The 14,239-nt window shown below is 54.4% G+C and overlaps 1 protein-coding gene across 3 annotated transcripts; it reads right to left on the reverse strand.

Annotated features, from left to right (window-relative positions):
• Window positions 1-508: 508 nt before the first annotated feature.
• Window positions 509-9,926, reverse strand: HAPLN3 (hyaluronan and proteoglycan link protein 3). Of its 3 annotated transcripts, none has more exons than XM_029064679.2 (6): window positions 9,718-9,924; window positions 6,136-6,318; window positions 4,300-4,668; window positions 2,664-2,966; window positions 1,392-1,480; window positions 509-1,014 (listed from the first exon to the last, which is right to left on the reverse strand). In XM_029064679.2, the coding sequence occupies exons 2-6, from the start codon at window positions 6,266-6,268 to the stop codon at window positions 514-516; spliced, it is 1,395 nt and encodes a 464-aa protein (XP_028920512.1). In that variant the 5' UTR covers window positions 6,269-6,318; window positions 9,718-9,924; the 3' UTR covers window positions 509-513. The 3 variants fall into 3 exon arrangements, with proteins under 3 accessions (XP_028920512.1, XP_001521634.4, XP_028920513.2); XM_029064680.2 differs by having other exon boundaries at window positions 942-1,014; window positions 1,225-1,480; window positions 9,718-9,926; XM_001521584.5 differs by having other exon boundaries at window positions 922-1,480; window positions 9,718-9,926.
• Between the last annotated feature and the right edge of the window lie 4,313 nt (window positions 9,927-14,239).

Consider the following 14,239-nt stretch of genomic DNA (forward strand, 5'->3'; position numbering starts at 1 on the left):
AACGAGCTCACCCCCCTTCTTCAGTGGGAGCCCCCCAAAGCCTCAGTGGGTGACCCCCGCCCAACCTTGAGACTGTGGCCTTTGTGGAACAACTGAAATTTTGTCCTGTCCATGTCCTTCACGGTTCCATTCTACCATCTCTTGGTCTATATCTTTCCTGTCCCCTCTGCACCCCCATCCCAAAGCTGGCAGGACAAAAGTGCTGGGGACTGAACAAAAAAAAGGACCGACAGGATTGAGTTCTGTAGAAAAGCTTCCAGCAAGTTTATTGACCTTTAAAAACAGGCCCAGCTGGCCGTCTCTGGCCAGCGGACAAATCAGAAGGACCTGAGTTCTAATCCCACCTCCGCCACTTATCTGCACTGTGACCTTGGACGAGGCGTTTCACTTCTCTGTGCTTCAGTTACCTCAACTCTAAAATGGGGAGTAATACTGAGGGTCCAGGTGGGACATTGACTGTATCCTACCTGATTAGCTTCTATCTACATCAGCGCTTAGTATAGTGCCTGGCACTTAGTATGCGCTGAACAAATGCCATTTAAAAAATGCCTGAAGACAGGGCAGAGGGGAAGAGAAAGGGGAGTCAGAGAGATGAAATACAAAAAATCTTATGAGGCTGAGAACAGGGGACTCTAAGCTGGTCCCCGAGGTGGGGGTTGGGTACGGCGAGATGCCCCGATCTGCCAAAGCTTCACCTCTCTGGTGCCTCCATCTGGGTCCCAAGCTGAGCCAGCCTAGTTCTGGATGAAGGGAGCAGGGTGGGGTCCCTGGGGATGAGGTGAGAAAGAGACCAGACGGTGGCGGGGGGCGGGGGGAGGGGTCTGGGTTACCATAGAAACTTCCAGTCCTTGGGTTCTTCTGGATTATGGCTCTTCTGGGGGTCAGTACGGGAGCATAAAGAAGATCCCGTCTTCCCAAGCCCCAGCCCCTCCTGGATAAGAGGGGACCTGAGGAAGAGACAGGCTCAGGGTGGAGGTTAAGGGAGGATGTTGTTTCCTCTTTGGCTTTCAAAAACTGTAAAAAAAATACCATTTTAATAAAAGTTTAAAAGAGCTTTTTAAAAAAAAAAACAACCCGTCACCTCCCCAGGGAAGAAAGGAACTGTCAATAAATACACCAGCCCTGAGGGGTGGGGGAGGTGGAGAGGGATGCCTGCCACCCGGGGTCTGGGTAGGGGAGGCCCCTCAGGGACCCTAGCTGGTTTGGTAGCAGTAGACCCCGAACCTGCGGCTCTCCGGGTCGGGAAAGCCGAAGCTGCGGACGCCGGGGTCCGTGGAGCCGCAGTTGGGCCGTGGGCGTGTCACGGGGTAGCGGGCGCTGCCGTCGTCCAGCCAGCCCGTGTCGCAGCGGTCCAAGCCCTGGAACCTCCAGGCGGAGAACAGCTGGCCCACCTTAGCGATGCGGGCTCCGTCCTCCAGGCAGGCCGCCTCCGCCTCTGCCAGCGTCAACTTCTCCGGGTGCTCCAGATAGTACACTCTGCCTGCGGGGGATGCCACAGAGAGGCCTATCGCCCTTCGCACAAACCACTGGGCCATGTGTGGGATGGGGGCAAGGAGGTCCAGGACCCCCTCTCCCTCCCCCAGACAGAAGGACTGAACAGTAGAAGGGGAAGACAAGGGAAAAGGAAGGAGAAAAGAAGGAGGAAAAGGGGGAAGAGGGTAAAGAGAAGAAGGAGAGGAGGAGAAGGAGGAGGAGGAGAAGAGGTTGAGGTGATCAATCAATCAATCATATTTTTTTGAGCACTTACCATGTGCAGAGCACTGTACTAAGCAAGTGGGAGAGTACAACAGAAGTACAATACAACAGCATTAGCAGACACATTCCCTGCCCATAACGAGCTCACGGTCCAGAGGAGGAAAGGAGAAAGGAGAGGAGGAGGAGGAAGAGGAGGAGGAGATAAGGGGGAAGTGGTTGAGGAGATGAAAGAATAAGTGGAGAGGAGGAGGAGGAAAAGAAGGGGTCATCAAGGTGGAAGGAGAGAAGAAGGAGGGAAAAAGGAGGAGGAAGAGGGGAAGAGGTTGAGGAGATGAAAAAAAAGAAGGGGGAGGAGGAGGAAAGGGAAGGGGTTGGGGAAGTGGAGGAAGAGAAGGAGGAGAGGAGGAAGAGATGAAACAAGAAGAAGGGCAAGGAGGAGGAAAAGGGAAGGGGTCAAGGAGGTGGAGGAAGAGAAGAAGGTGGGGGAGGGGGGAGGAGAGGAGAACCGGTCCCTGGTTCAGGCATTAGCAGCTACCCTTCGGTCAGCCAAGGGTTCCCCGCTGGCCCCAGCAGGCGAGATAACAGGGGCCCTTCCTGACCCTTCCCGCTTTGACTTCTGGGAAGTCCTGGAGCCCGGGCACCCCTGGCTCTGACCACTCCCTGAGTTAACCCTGGAACTCACCCCACCAGACTGTAAGTTCGTGGTGGGCGGGGAATGTGTCTGTTTATTGTTGTATTGTACTCTCCCAAGTGCTTAATGCAGGGCTGTGCACACAGTAAGCACTCAATAAATACGATTGACTGACTGACATGAGTTTTGAAGGAAGCGGTAACCCAGAGATTTCTGCCTGCCACCGTGCCGGGGCCTGAGGGGAAAGGTGAGGTTGGGGGAGCCCCCAGGGAAGACCCCGGTGAAGCCACAGCCCCTTCCCCGCCCCCCACATCTGGCCAGGCCCAAGCCCGCTCACCTCTCTGCGCGGCCGAGAAGCAGAAGACGTCGTAGCGGTGGCGGCTCCGGTGACGCTGCCCATAGCTGCGGACGCCGGGGGCCGTGCCGTGCCCGCCGCAGGGCTGCCGCGGCTGGGTGATGGGGTACTGCACCGTCCCGTCCAGCAGCCAGCCGGCGTTGCACCAATCCAGCCCCTCCTCCCAGGCCCTGAACAGCTGCTCGAACGAGGCCACCGCCGCGTCCTGGCCCTCGCAGGCCCTCTGGGCTTCGTGGAAGTTGAGCTGGTAGCGGCCGAGGCGCGGCTGGTAGGGGAACACTACTCCTGGATGGGGACGGGGGGGTGAGGGCCGGGGGTAGGAGGAGAGAGGAGGCGAAACTGAGCTGCCCCATTGGATAGGACAGATGCCTGGGCCAGTATGGTGCCCATTTGGTTGGAAACAAGGGACTCTATTGTAGAAATGTTGCAGAGGAAGAACTGTCAGAATTTGGAGACATGCCAAATATAGGGTTTGAACGAGGGAGAGAAGCGGAGAATAACGAGAAGCGTGGTGGCCTAGTGGAAAGGGCACGGGCCTGGGAGTCCGAGGACCTGGGTTCTAACCCTAACTCTACCACTCACCTGCTGCGTGGCCTTGGACAAGTCATTTAACTTCTCTGTGCATCAGTTTCCTCATCTGTAAAGCGGGGACTCAAATGCCTGTTTTTCCTTTCCCCTTAGACGGGGACTGTGTCTGACTTGCTTACCTTCTATTTACCCTAGTGCTTAATGCAGTGCTTGGCACATAGAAAGTTCTTAGCACGTTACATCGTTATCAGTAATGTTATTGTTCTTATTAACATGATGTCAAGATTTCGAGCTTGAGAGGCAGGGAGGATGATGGTGTGGTCAACTGTTATGGAAAACTGAATTAGAGCAGAGGATTTTATGGGAGAAATTAGTTCAGATTTGGATATATTAAGTTGGATGTGTCACTGGGACATCCAAGTAGAGGTGTCCTGGAGGCAGGAGAAAATATGAGATGGGAGAGAAGGAGAGACATCAGGGCTAGTGAGGTAGATTTGGGAGTCATTTGCATAGAGGTAGTAGTCAAAGCCATGGCAGCAGGTGAGTGAGTGCAAAGTGAGAAGAGAAGGGGACCCAGAACTGAGCCATGAGGGTCACCCACAGTTATGGGAAGAGAGGCTGAGGAAGATCCGATGGAAGAGACTGAGAAGGAAAAGAGAGAGAGGTAAGGAAACGCAGAGAGCGAGAGTCAGTAAAATTAAGATTAAATCGTGTTTCCAGGAGAAGAACGTCAAAGGCAAGAGAGATGGGGGCGGGGGGAGGTTAGGACGGAGTAGAGGCTGTTCCCCAGAATGGACCAAGTTTGCCAACTCCAACAGGACAACGGCCCAGTCGAAAGGGTCCCGCTGCTCTCTGCCTCCTTGCTTTCTTACCCTCCCTGACTCCATATCCTCCTGCCCTCCTTGCCAACTTGACTGCCTCCCTGCCCACCCGTCTTCCCGCTCTTCATGCCTCCCTGTTCCCTTGACCTCTCTGCCTCCCTTCTGCCTTCAGTGGCCCCCTGCCCTCCCCAACCTGGAAGACCCAGCCCTGCCCTCCATGCCTTGGGCCTTCCCTTCCCCCTCTCCTTCCCAACCCCCAGCCGACTCACCTCGCAGCTCCAGGTCCACCACGCCACTCTCGTCCTCCAGCCCGTCGATGACCTCGCAGCGGTAGCGCCCGTAGTCCCGCAGCCGCAGGTCACGGATCACCAGGGACACGTCCCGACCGTTCTCCTGCTGCAGGTGCACGCGGCCCCGGAATTCCCCGAAGCTGCGGTGCCGCAGCCCGATGGCCACCAGCACGTCCCGCTCCGGCTCCCCTCCCTCCCCCAGCTTCCACCACTTCACCCGGACGGGCCGGGGCGAGCCCAAGGCCGGCTCGTAATGGTAGTGGCAAGGCAGCGTCACGTTGGCCCCCCGATGGCTGAACAGAGCTTCCTCGGGGGTCTCCACCACCAATTTCACTCCGTTGAAGAGACCTGGAGGGAAGGACCGGATAAAGGGACCGGGGAGTTACAGCAGGGTAAGGGCTAATTGTTATCAATACTATTTTAATAATAATAATAATGATTGTGGTATTTGTTAAGCGCTTATTATGTGCCAAGCACTGTTCTAAGCACTGTGGGGATGTGAGGTGATCAGGTTGTCCCAAGTAGGGCTCACAGTCTTAATCCCCATTTTACAGATGAGGTAACTGAGGCACAGAGAACTTAAGCGACCCGCCCAAAGTCACACAGCTGACAAGTTGAGGAGCCGGGATTAGAACCCATGACCTCCAGCTCCTTGCTCTTTCCACTGAGCCGTGCTGCTTCCCTGATAGACACGAGATAATCCGGTCAGATACGATCCCTATCCCACATGAAGTTCGCAGTCTAAATAGGAGGGAGATGAAGTATTTTATCCCCATTTTACAGATGAGGCACAGAGAAGGGATGTGACTTGCTCAAGATCCCACAGCAGGCAAGTGGCAGAGCTGGGATTAGACCCCAGGTCCTCTGACTCCCAGGGCTAGGCTCTAGCCAGTGAGAGATGGGGAGTGGAGGTGGGGAACAGCCTCGGGATGGGGAAGCTGGGAGTGTCTGGGCAGAAGGAACAGCCATCAGGGTCAGCCCCTCTGTGTCCTCGCACCCATGACTCCCACAGGGCCACTAGGGCACCCGCAGGCACCATGGAATAGTCACCCTCACGGTTATGGATGAACCATCCGAGGTTGCTAAGTGCCCCCTCTTTTTCCCTGATTCTTTCTCCCTAGGCCCAGCATGGACTATCACCCAGGGATCCATCCAAACCTCTGTGAATTCCTGCTACACAATTCCCCAGGGGAACAGCTTTCTCCTCCTCCCACTGGGTAAAGACTGTAAAGAATGTTTCCTTTGATTGGTTTCGACCAACCACTCTGGGCGTCTGGGCCTGTGGGACATTCCCATTATCAAGAGGATAAAGGAGCACCTGGGGAGAGATCCTAGGAATGCTGTAAGGTAGACGCAAGGCCGGGAAAATGGGGATTCTCTACGAAAGCACTGACCACCTGAAAGGAACCAGGAAGGGTAAGGACCCCAGGTGGTGGGACAGAGAGGGCAGGAGGGGAATCTGTCCCCACCCAACCATCTCCTGCAATGTGGGACTGGGGTCCTCTGCCTGACCCTGCCCTTGGCCCAGCTGGAAGTGAGAAGACCCCAGGCCTCGGAATCAGAGGATCTGATTTCTAATCCCAGCTCCACCACCTGTCTACTGGATGACCTTGGGCAAATCACTTAACTGTACCTCAGTCTCCTCATCTGTAAAATGGGGATTAAGACCGTGAGCCCTCTGCGGCACAGGAACCGTGTCCAACCTTGTATCTACCCCAGCGCTAAGGTGGCCGGAACATAGTAAGTGCTTAAGATATAAAATTTTAAGAAATAAAAAAGGGTCCTGCCTGGACGGGTTGTGCCAGCCACACGCACCTTCTCCAGGACCGTTGCCGTTGCTGTAGCCCCGGTCATTCATGACGTTCCCGTAGTAAAATCCATTGTAGAAGGGGAGCCCAGGGCAGCCAGGAAGGAAGAGCAGCAGGGCTACGAGCGGAAGAAGCATCATTCCCCGTCCTGGAATCCCAGCACGTCTCGGTGAGATCTCGGCCGCCGCAGCTGGGGAAGATGTTGGGGAGGTGAGGGGGAAGGGTGCCGGGGATTATAATGATAATAATAAGGATGATGGTATTTGTTAAGGACTTACTACGTGCCAAGCACCGTTCTAAACCCTGGGATAGATACAAGGTTATCAGGTTGTCCCACGCGGGGTTCAGAGTCTCGATCCCCATTTTACAGACGAGGTAGCTGAGGCACAGAGAGTGAAGCGACTTGCCCAAAATCACACAGCTGACAAGTGGCGGAGCTGGGATTTGAACCCGTGACCTCTGACTCCCAAGCCCAGCCTCTATCCACTACACCAGATGCCTCAGACTCAGTCTTGCTGCCTCAGCCCAACGTTCTAAGTGTCCCGGCTCCTCAACTCCAGCTCCGAGGTTCTCTCCCAAGCGCTTAATACGGCGATGGGAGGCTAGGGGTCTGAAACTCCAATTAGAGCCCCTCTGACTCCTACCAACGCCTGGCATTGAGTAGGACGGGGGGGTAGAGAAGCTGGTTGCCTTAAACCCCGGGGACGGCTGGGCTGGGCCGCGTGGGACTCGCCAGGCGAGTCTGCTCCAGTTGGAAGCGGCCCCTCAAAGTCCCCTGCCAAATGTCATCATCATCAATGGTATTTATTGATGGCTTACCGGGTACAGAGCATTCATTCAGTAGTATTTATTGAGCGCTCACTATGTGCAGAGCGCTTGGAATGTACGAATCGGCAGCAGATAGAGACAGTCCCTGCCCACTGACGGACTTACAGTCTAATCGGGGGAGACGGACAAAAACAATAATAATAACTAGAATCAAGGGGATGAACGTCTCATTAAAACAGTAGCAATAAATAGGATCAAGGTGATGTTCATCTCATTAACGAAATAAATAGGGTAATGAAAATATATAGAATTGAGCGAACGAGCACAGTGCTGAGGGGAGGGGAAGGGAGAGGGGGAGAAGCGGTATTAAGCGCTTGGAAGAGTACAACACAACAGAGGCGGTAGACCCGTCCACCGCCCACTGGGAAGCAGCGTGCCCGAGTGGATAGCGCACGGGCCCGGGTGTCAGAAGGTCATGGGTTCTAATCCCGACGCCACCACTTGTCTGCCGTGTGACCTTGGACGAGTGTCTGGTCCCTCATCTGTAAACCGCGGGTTAAGACTGTGAGTCGATGAGGGACAGGGACTGTGTCCAACCCGAGTCGCTTCTATTCCCCCCACCACCCCCCCCGCAGCGTTTAATACAGTGGCTGGCACGCGGTAAGCGCTGAATATACGCGGATATAATAATAATAATAATGTTGGTACTTGTTAAGCGCTTACTATGTGCAGACCACTGTTCTAAGCGCTGGGGTAGACACGGGGGAATCAGGTTGTCCCACGTGGGGCTCCCAGTCTTCATCCCCATTTTACAGATGAGGGAACTGAGGCACAGAGAAGTAATACTGTTGGTATTTGTTAAGCGCTTACTATGTGCCGAGCACTGTTCTAAGCGCTGGGGGAGATGCAGGGTCATCAGGTTGTCCCACGTGAGGCTCACAGTGAATCCCCATTTTACAGATGAGGGAAGTGAAGCCCAGAGGAAGTGCAGTGACTCGCCCACAGTCACACAGCTGACAAGTGGCAGAGGCGGGATTCGAACTCATGACCTCTGCCTCCCCAGCCCGCGGCTCTTTCCACTGGGCCACGCTGCTTCTCCGTGGCCCGGGCGTGGCAGGCTAGAGGTGCCACGGGGTTGCCCCGGGTTTCCAGGATGGATTCGGGCTTGGGGACCCGGGCCCCAAAGGGGATCCCCGAGGGGCGCTCGCTGCCCCCGGGGACCCCCGGACCCCGAAGCAGCGGCCGTCCGGGTCCCCCTTGGCACCAGCAGAGGGCGCTGTGCCCCCGCCGTGCCTCGCCCCCTCCTCCTGCCAACCCCGGGCTTCCTTAGGGATTTTTGCCCCTGCTCAGACCAGGTTCACGAGCTCTTTGTGCAGCCCCTCCGCCCGGGGGAGCTGGGGAAGTTCGTTGGGGTTATTGATGAGGGTTCTATCGTGCTCGCCCCAGCGCTTAGTCCAGTGCTCTGCACGCAGTAAGCGCTCCCTAAATGGAATGACTGGGGTTGGAGAGCCGCCCGGGCTGTGGTCCGGCTGCAGGCAGGGGTCCCGGGCTGCAGACCCCAGCCGGGGGCCGCAAAGGGACTCCTTTCGTCCGCTGGAGTAATAATAATAATAATGATGTCGGTATTTGTTAAGCGCTTACTATGTGCAGAGCGCTGTTCCAAGAGCTGGGGGAGATACAGGGTCATCAGGTTGTCCCACGTGAGGCTCACGGTTAATCCCCATTTTACAGATGAGGGAACCGAGGCACAGAGAAGTGAAGTGACTTGCCCACAGTCACACAGCTGACAAAGGGCAGAGCCGGGAGTAGCCGAACCCGCGCCCACGCCTGCCTGAAGATGGTCGTTTTAGCGCTGGAGTGCCAGTCCTGCTCCGTGCCCTCCCACCCGGGCACCTGGAGGGCACCTGACGGGGGGGAGGGGGGGTCGAGGTCTGTCCAGTCAGACCGGGCCTCCTCGAGCTCCCTGTCCAGCCTGGCTCAGGAGCCGAGGTAACCCAAGCTCTGAGGTGGTCTCCAGGCGTCCTCTCCCCACCCCGGTGGGGAGAAAACAAGGCTGAGGTTGGCACGGGAGAGCCTCGCCCGACTCTGTGCCCTAGATCCTGCTCAGGGCACCCTCCTGGATAGCAGAGGCCCCCGACCCCCTCCCCCAAGCCAAAACCCCCAGCCCCCTGGCCCAGCCTCCAGACCTCTGACCCTCTGCCCAGAACCCAGAATACCGATAATAAGAATAATCGCGTGCTTACTATGTGCCAGGCACTGTACTAAGCGCTGGAGTGGTACCAGCAGATCGGATGGGGCACAGTCCCTGTCCCTCGTGGGGCTCACGCTCTCAGACCCCGTTTTACAGTTGAGGCGACTGAGGCCCGGAGAAGTGAAGTGGCTTGCCTAAGGTCATACAGCGGACAAGGTACAGAGCTGGGATTAGAATCCAGGCCCTTGTGGCTTTTCCCGGACCCCAGATCCCTACCCTGTCCCTCTGCTCAGCCCCTCACCTCAGACCCCAGACCCCTGTCCGGACCTTAGACCCTGTCCTTCTGCCCGACGCCCAGACCTCCATCCCAGACCCTAAACGCCCTGTCCCTCTGCCCGGTCCCCAGCCCCCGCACCCCCAACTTCAGAGCCCGGCCCTCTGACTGACCCCCAGCTTCCAGTCCCCTTTGACCTTTATCCCAGCTTCAGCAAGCTCCGGATCCCTGTGCCCGAATACCCTCCGTCTGTCTTAATCCCCCCCAGCCCCTCGCCTGGAACTGGCCCCTGTCCAGGGTCCCAGACCAGAATGGGGAGCCCCCAAAAGTCCAGCGGGACCCAGCCCCCTTCTTACCAGGCCGGCGGGCAGGCTGGTGTGCGAGCCGGATGCTCCGAGGCTCGACCCGGCTCAGTGGATGAGGCTGGACCGCTACTCGGAGATGTGTTTTGGGCTCTCGAATGACCAGAGAGGAAACAGCCCGGGACAAACGACGGCCCTCCTGGGCCAGCCTCTTAAAGGGACACACGCCCCTTTCCCAGACCCTGCACAGAGCCACAGAGCCACCCGTGGGAAAGTTTCGGGGAGCCTGGAGTCTGGAGGAGCCTGAGGGTCCCACTGAGACTTCCCCCTTGAGGGGGGGGTGAGGGGGGAGAACCATCCTCTGCTACCTGAGCTAGAACTGGTTGGTTGTGGGGGGAGTGAGGGGGGCTTGGTCGAGACCCCTCGGAGCCAGGGAGTCTGAAGGATAGGTTACCTTGGAGGTTGGGTCTTGGGAGGCCCAAACCCCTGCATTTCTCCTCTGACCGAGTTATTTTAGGGCTTTATATCGGGGGAGATCTGGGACCTCGGGCAAGGGTCCAGGGTCAGGGTGAGGGTTGGGGGTCCTGGAGAAAGTCAGAGAGGAGGGGGGCAAAAGGGGCCGATATGAAGCGAGGGGCCGTGAAGCATTTAAATAATAATAATAATGTTGGTATTTGTTAAGTGCTTACTATGTGCAGAGCACTGTTCTAAGTGCTGGGGTAGATGCAGGGTAATCAGGTTGTCCCGTGTGAGGCTCACACTATTAATCCCCATTTTACAGATGAATGTGTGGTGGGGCAAAGAGGGTGGGGTTCGGGGTGGGGGTATTCATGCCCTCTTGGATGGCTCCGGTGATCCCCGGGACGGGAGTCTCTATCCACCCCCGGTTCTCTGTCCCCTGCCTATTTCCAAGGGCAGGAGGAGGAGAGTGAGGAGAGACTGTGTGTTTCCTGACCTTCTGACCCTTCCCCTCTGGCCCCAGGGTTGGGGTGGGGGGTGGAAGGGGGCTGGTAAAAGAAGCAACCTGGGTAGGATTTGTTGTTCCCGGCTAAGGAAATGAGCCAGCCCAGAGCAGGGCCTGGCTCCAGGGGAGACGGGAAAGCAAACATGTCTGTCAAAATAGAGTCATCCTGCAGGCCTCTGGGCCCTGTGGGCCCGGGCGCTGGGGCTGGGGGAGGCAGGGGACACGCATGCTACTTGTCATGGGCAACCACATCTTTGGGGATGTGATCACCGCTTCCCCTGCTGCTATAACGACAGCAGGCACAGAAGGGAGGGGGAACTGGGGTGGTATCGGGCATCACTTAATTTCTCAATCACCTTATCTGGAAAATGGAGATTAAGAATGTGAGCCCCATGTGGGACATGGACTGTGTCCAATGAGATAAACTTGTATTTACTCCAGCGCTTAGAACAGTGCCTAGGACATTGTAAGCGCTTAACAAATATCAATTTTTTTTAAAAAACCCTCCTTCCTTTAACAGTCCCCTGGCCACTGCTGGTGCTGCTGTTACGCATTTGGGTTGGAGAGTCGGGTGAGAAAGGGCACTGGAAACAAAAAAAAGACCTCATGCACTTTCCAATAATAAATCAATCAGTGGTATTTACTTTCTGCTTACTATGTGCAGAGCACTGTACTAAACACTTTGAAGAGTGCAGTAGGACAGAATTAACAGAATGTTCCGGTCCATAACAACAAGTCCCATCGCCCACCACCTAATCCCTGTCTCCCCCCTGGGCTGGGGACACCGAGGGAGTACCACTAGGACCCCTTCCGATTCAGCCCGAAATATAGGTAGAAGACCAGATCTCAAAGTGGCATCGGTGCTTTTGACACTAAAGAAATATGCTTTACAACCCTGGCTTCCCTGACGCCGTCTTTTCCTGGTTCTCACTGACTGTTCATTCTCGATCTCTTTCGTGGACTCCTCTTCGGCCTCCCAGCCCATAACTGTGGGTCTCCCTCAAAGTTCAGCTCTCCATCTACATCCACTCCCTTGGAGAACCCTTTCACTCCCTCGGCTTCAACTACCATCTCTAGGCAGACGATTTCCAAATTAACCTCTCCAGCCGTGATCTCTCTCCTTCTCTGCGGTCTCGTATTTCCTCCTGCCTTTAGGACATCTCTACTTGGATGTCCTACCAACTCCTCAAACTTGTCCTGTCTTGTGCTGTTGAGTCATCCCCTACCCATAGCGACACCATGGACACATCTCTCCCAGAACACCCCACCTCCATCTGCAATTGTTCTGGTACTCTTTCCGTAGAGTTTTCTTGGAAACAATATGGAAGTCGTTTACCACTGTCTCCTTCCACGCCGTAAACTTGAGTCTCCGCCCTCAACTCTCTCCCATGCCACCTCTGCCCGGCACAGGGGAATCTTGACTTGCAGCAGATTGCCTTCCACTCTCAAGCCACTGCCCGAGCTAGGAATGGAATGGGTATGCTTCTGTTTGACTCTCCTTCCCATAATCGAGAATGATAAGAGTACTGAAAACTCTCCAGGTGTGACTCTGAGAGGGAAACACCTCACATTACTCTTGTCCAAAAGAGAACTCCTCATGTTCCTACTCAAATCCTGTCCTCTCGCTACCTTAGCCATTTAATGTAGATGAGAACTTCCTCTCTATCTCACAAACCTTGGCATTTTCCTTGACTCGTCTCTCTCTCATTCAACCCATATATTCAATTTGCCTTGAAATCCTGCCAGTTCTACCTTCCTAATATCGCCAAAATCTGCCCTTTCCATTCCATCCGAACTGCTACCATGCTGATCCAAACACTTATTCTATCCCTTCATTGACCTCCCTGCCTTCCATCTTTCCCCACTCTAATCCATACTTCACTCTGCTGCCCAGATCATTTTTCTAAAAAAAATATTAAGTCCATATCTCCCCGCCTTAAGAATCTCCAGTCCACTCATTCAAGAATTCAATTCACGCCTCAAGAAGCTCCAGTGGTTACCCATCCACCTCCGTTTCCCACAGGAACTCCTTTCTATCCACTTGAGATTAATCATTCAGCTCGCACTCTCCTCCCTAACCTTGCTGATTTCCTACTATAACTTCGCTCCTCTAGCACCAGTTTGCTCACTGTGCCTTGATCTTTTCTATCTCACTGCAGACCCTTTTCTCACATCCTCCCATATACACCAGACCACCACAGTCCCCACCTGTAAAGCCTTATTAAAATCACATCTCCTTCAAGAGTCCTTTCCAATGAAACCCTCTTTTCCCTAACTTCCTTTCTTTTCCGCATCGACTATTCACTAGGATCTGTACACTCTGAGCACTTGATATTCACCCTATCTTCAGCTCCACAGCACTTATTTACGTACCTGGAATTCATTTATTTATATTCACATCTGTCTCGCCTTCTAGACTGTAGGCTGCTTGTGTGCAGGGAACATGTCTAAACATGTCTACCAACTCTGCTGCATTGTACTCTCCTAAGGGTTTAGTACGGCGCTCTGAACAAAGTTAGCGTTCAATAAATACCACTGATTAATTGCCACCGATATGCAAGTAACGTGCAGTAAGAGTTTAGGGAGGTTGAATCCCACAGTGGCGGGGTGGGTGGTTTATGGTATCTGTTAAGCGCTTACTATGTGCCAGGCACTTTACTAAGCACTGGGATAGATACAAGTTAATCCCATTGGACAAAGTCCATGTCCCACATGGGGCTCACAGTCTCAATTCCCATTTTACAGAGGAGGTAAATTAGATACTGAGAAGTTAGGGGACTTGTCCAAGGTCCCAATGCAGGCAAGTTCAGGAGGCAGGATTAATAATAACAGTAATAGTAATTATTATTATGGTATTTGTTAAGCACTTACTGTATGCCAGGCACTGTGCTAAGTGGCGGAGTGGATACAAGCAAATTGGGTTAGACACAATCCCTGTCCCATGTGAGGCTCACAGTCTCAATCCCCATTTTACAGATGAGGTAACTGAGGTAAAGAGAAGTGAAGTGACTTGGCCAAGGTCAGCTGGCAGACAAGTGGCAGAGCCAGATTTAGAACCCAGGTCCTCTGACTCCCAGGTCTGTGTTCTTTCCACTAGGCCACGCTGTAGGCCTGGGGGTGGGATATCAAAGTTCTGAAGGGTTACCTGGGAATTCTCAGGTTCCTATGTTAGAGGGACCTCTCAGTTGCCAAGTCCACTACCCATAATGTTCTGCTTTTATGTCATACACATCCCCATTGATGAATTTCACCAATGGTGGCATCTTCTTGGAGGGTGAAGAACAGTCCTATGTGACACCCTGTGATCTCCCAGTTCTTCTTCACCTTGGCTGCTGACCCACCAAATCATAATAATAATAATAATAATAATGTTGGTATTTGTTAAGCGCTTACTATGTGCCGAGCACTGTTCTAAGCGCTGGGGTAGACATAGGGGAATCAGGTTGTCCCACGTGGGGCTCACAGTCTTAATCCCCATTTTACAGATGAGGGAACTGAGGCACAGAGAAGTTAAGTGACTTGCCCACAGTCACACAGCCGGCAAGTGGCAGAGCTGGGATTCGAACTCATGAGCCCTGACTCCAAAGCCCGTGCTCTTTCCACTGAGCCACG

This window comes from Ornithorhynchus anatinus, chromosome 5, assembly GCF_004115215.2.
Source record: "Ornithorhynchus anatinus isolate Pmale09 chromosome 5, mOrnAna1.pri.v4, whole genome shotgun sequence".
Classification (NCBI taxonomy): domain Eukaryota; kingdom Metazoa; phylum Chordata; class Mammalia; order Monotremata; family Ornithorhynchidae; genus Ornithorhynchus; species Ornithorhynchus anatinus.

What these genes read in the sequence shown, in the direction of transcription:
- HAPLN3 (XM_029064679.2), bottom strand. Translation starts at nt 6,268, where the DNA reads ATGATGCTTCTTCCGCTCGTAGCCCTGCTGCTCTTCCTTCCTGGCTGC. An exon ending in GGTGGACCTGGAGCTGCGAG is followed by an intron (nt 2,967 to 4,299) that starts GTGAGTCGGCTG and finishes GTCCCCATCCAG; the next exon opens with GAGTAGTGTTCCCCTACCAG. An exon ending in ACGGAGCCCGCATCGCTAAG is followed by an intron (nt 1,015 to 1,391) that starts GTGGGCCAGCTG and finishes TTTTTTTTACAG; the next exon opens with TTTTTGAAAGCCAAAGAGGA.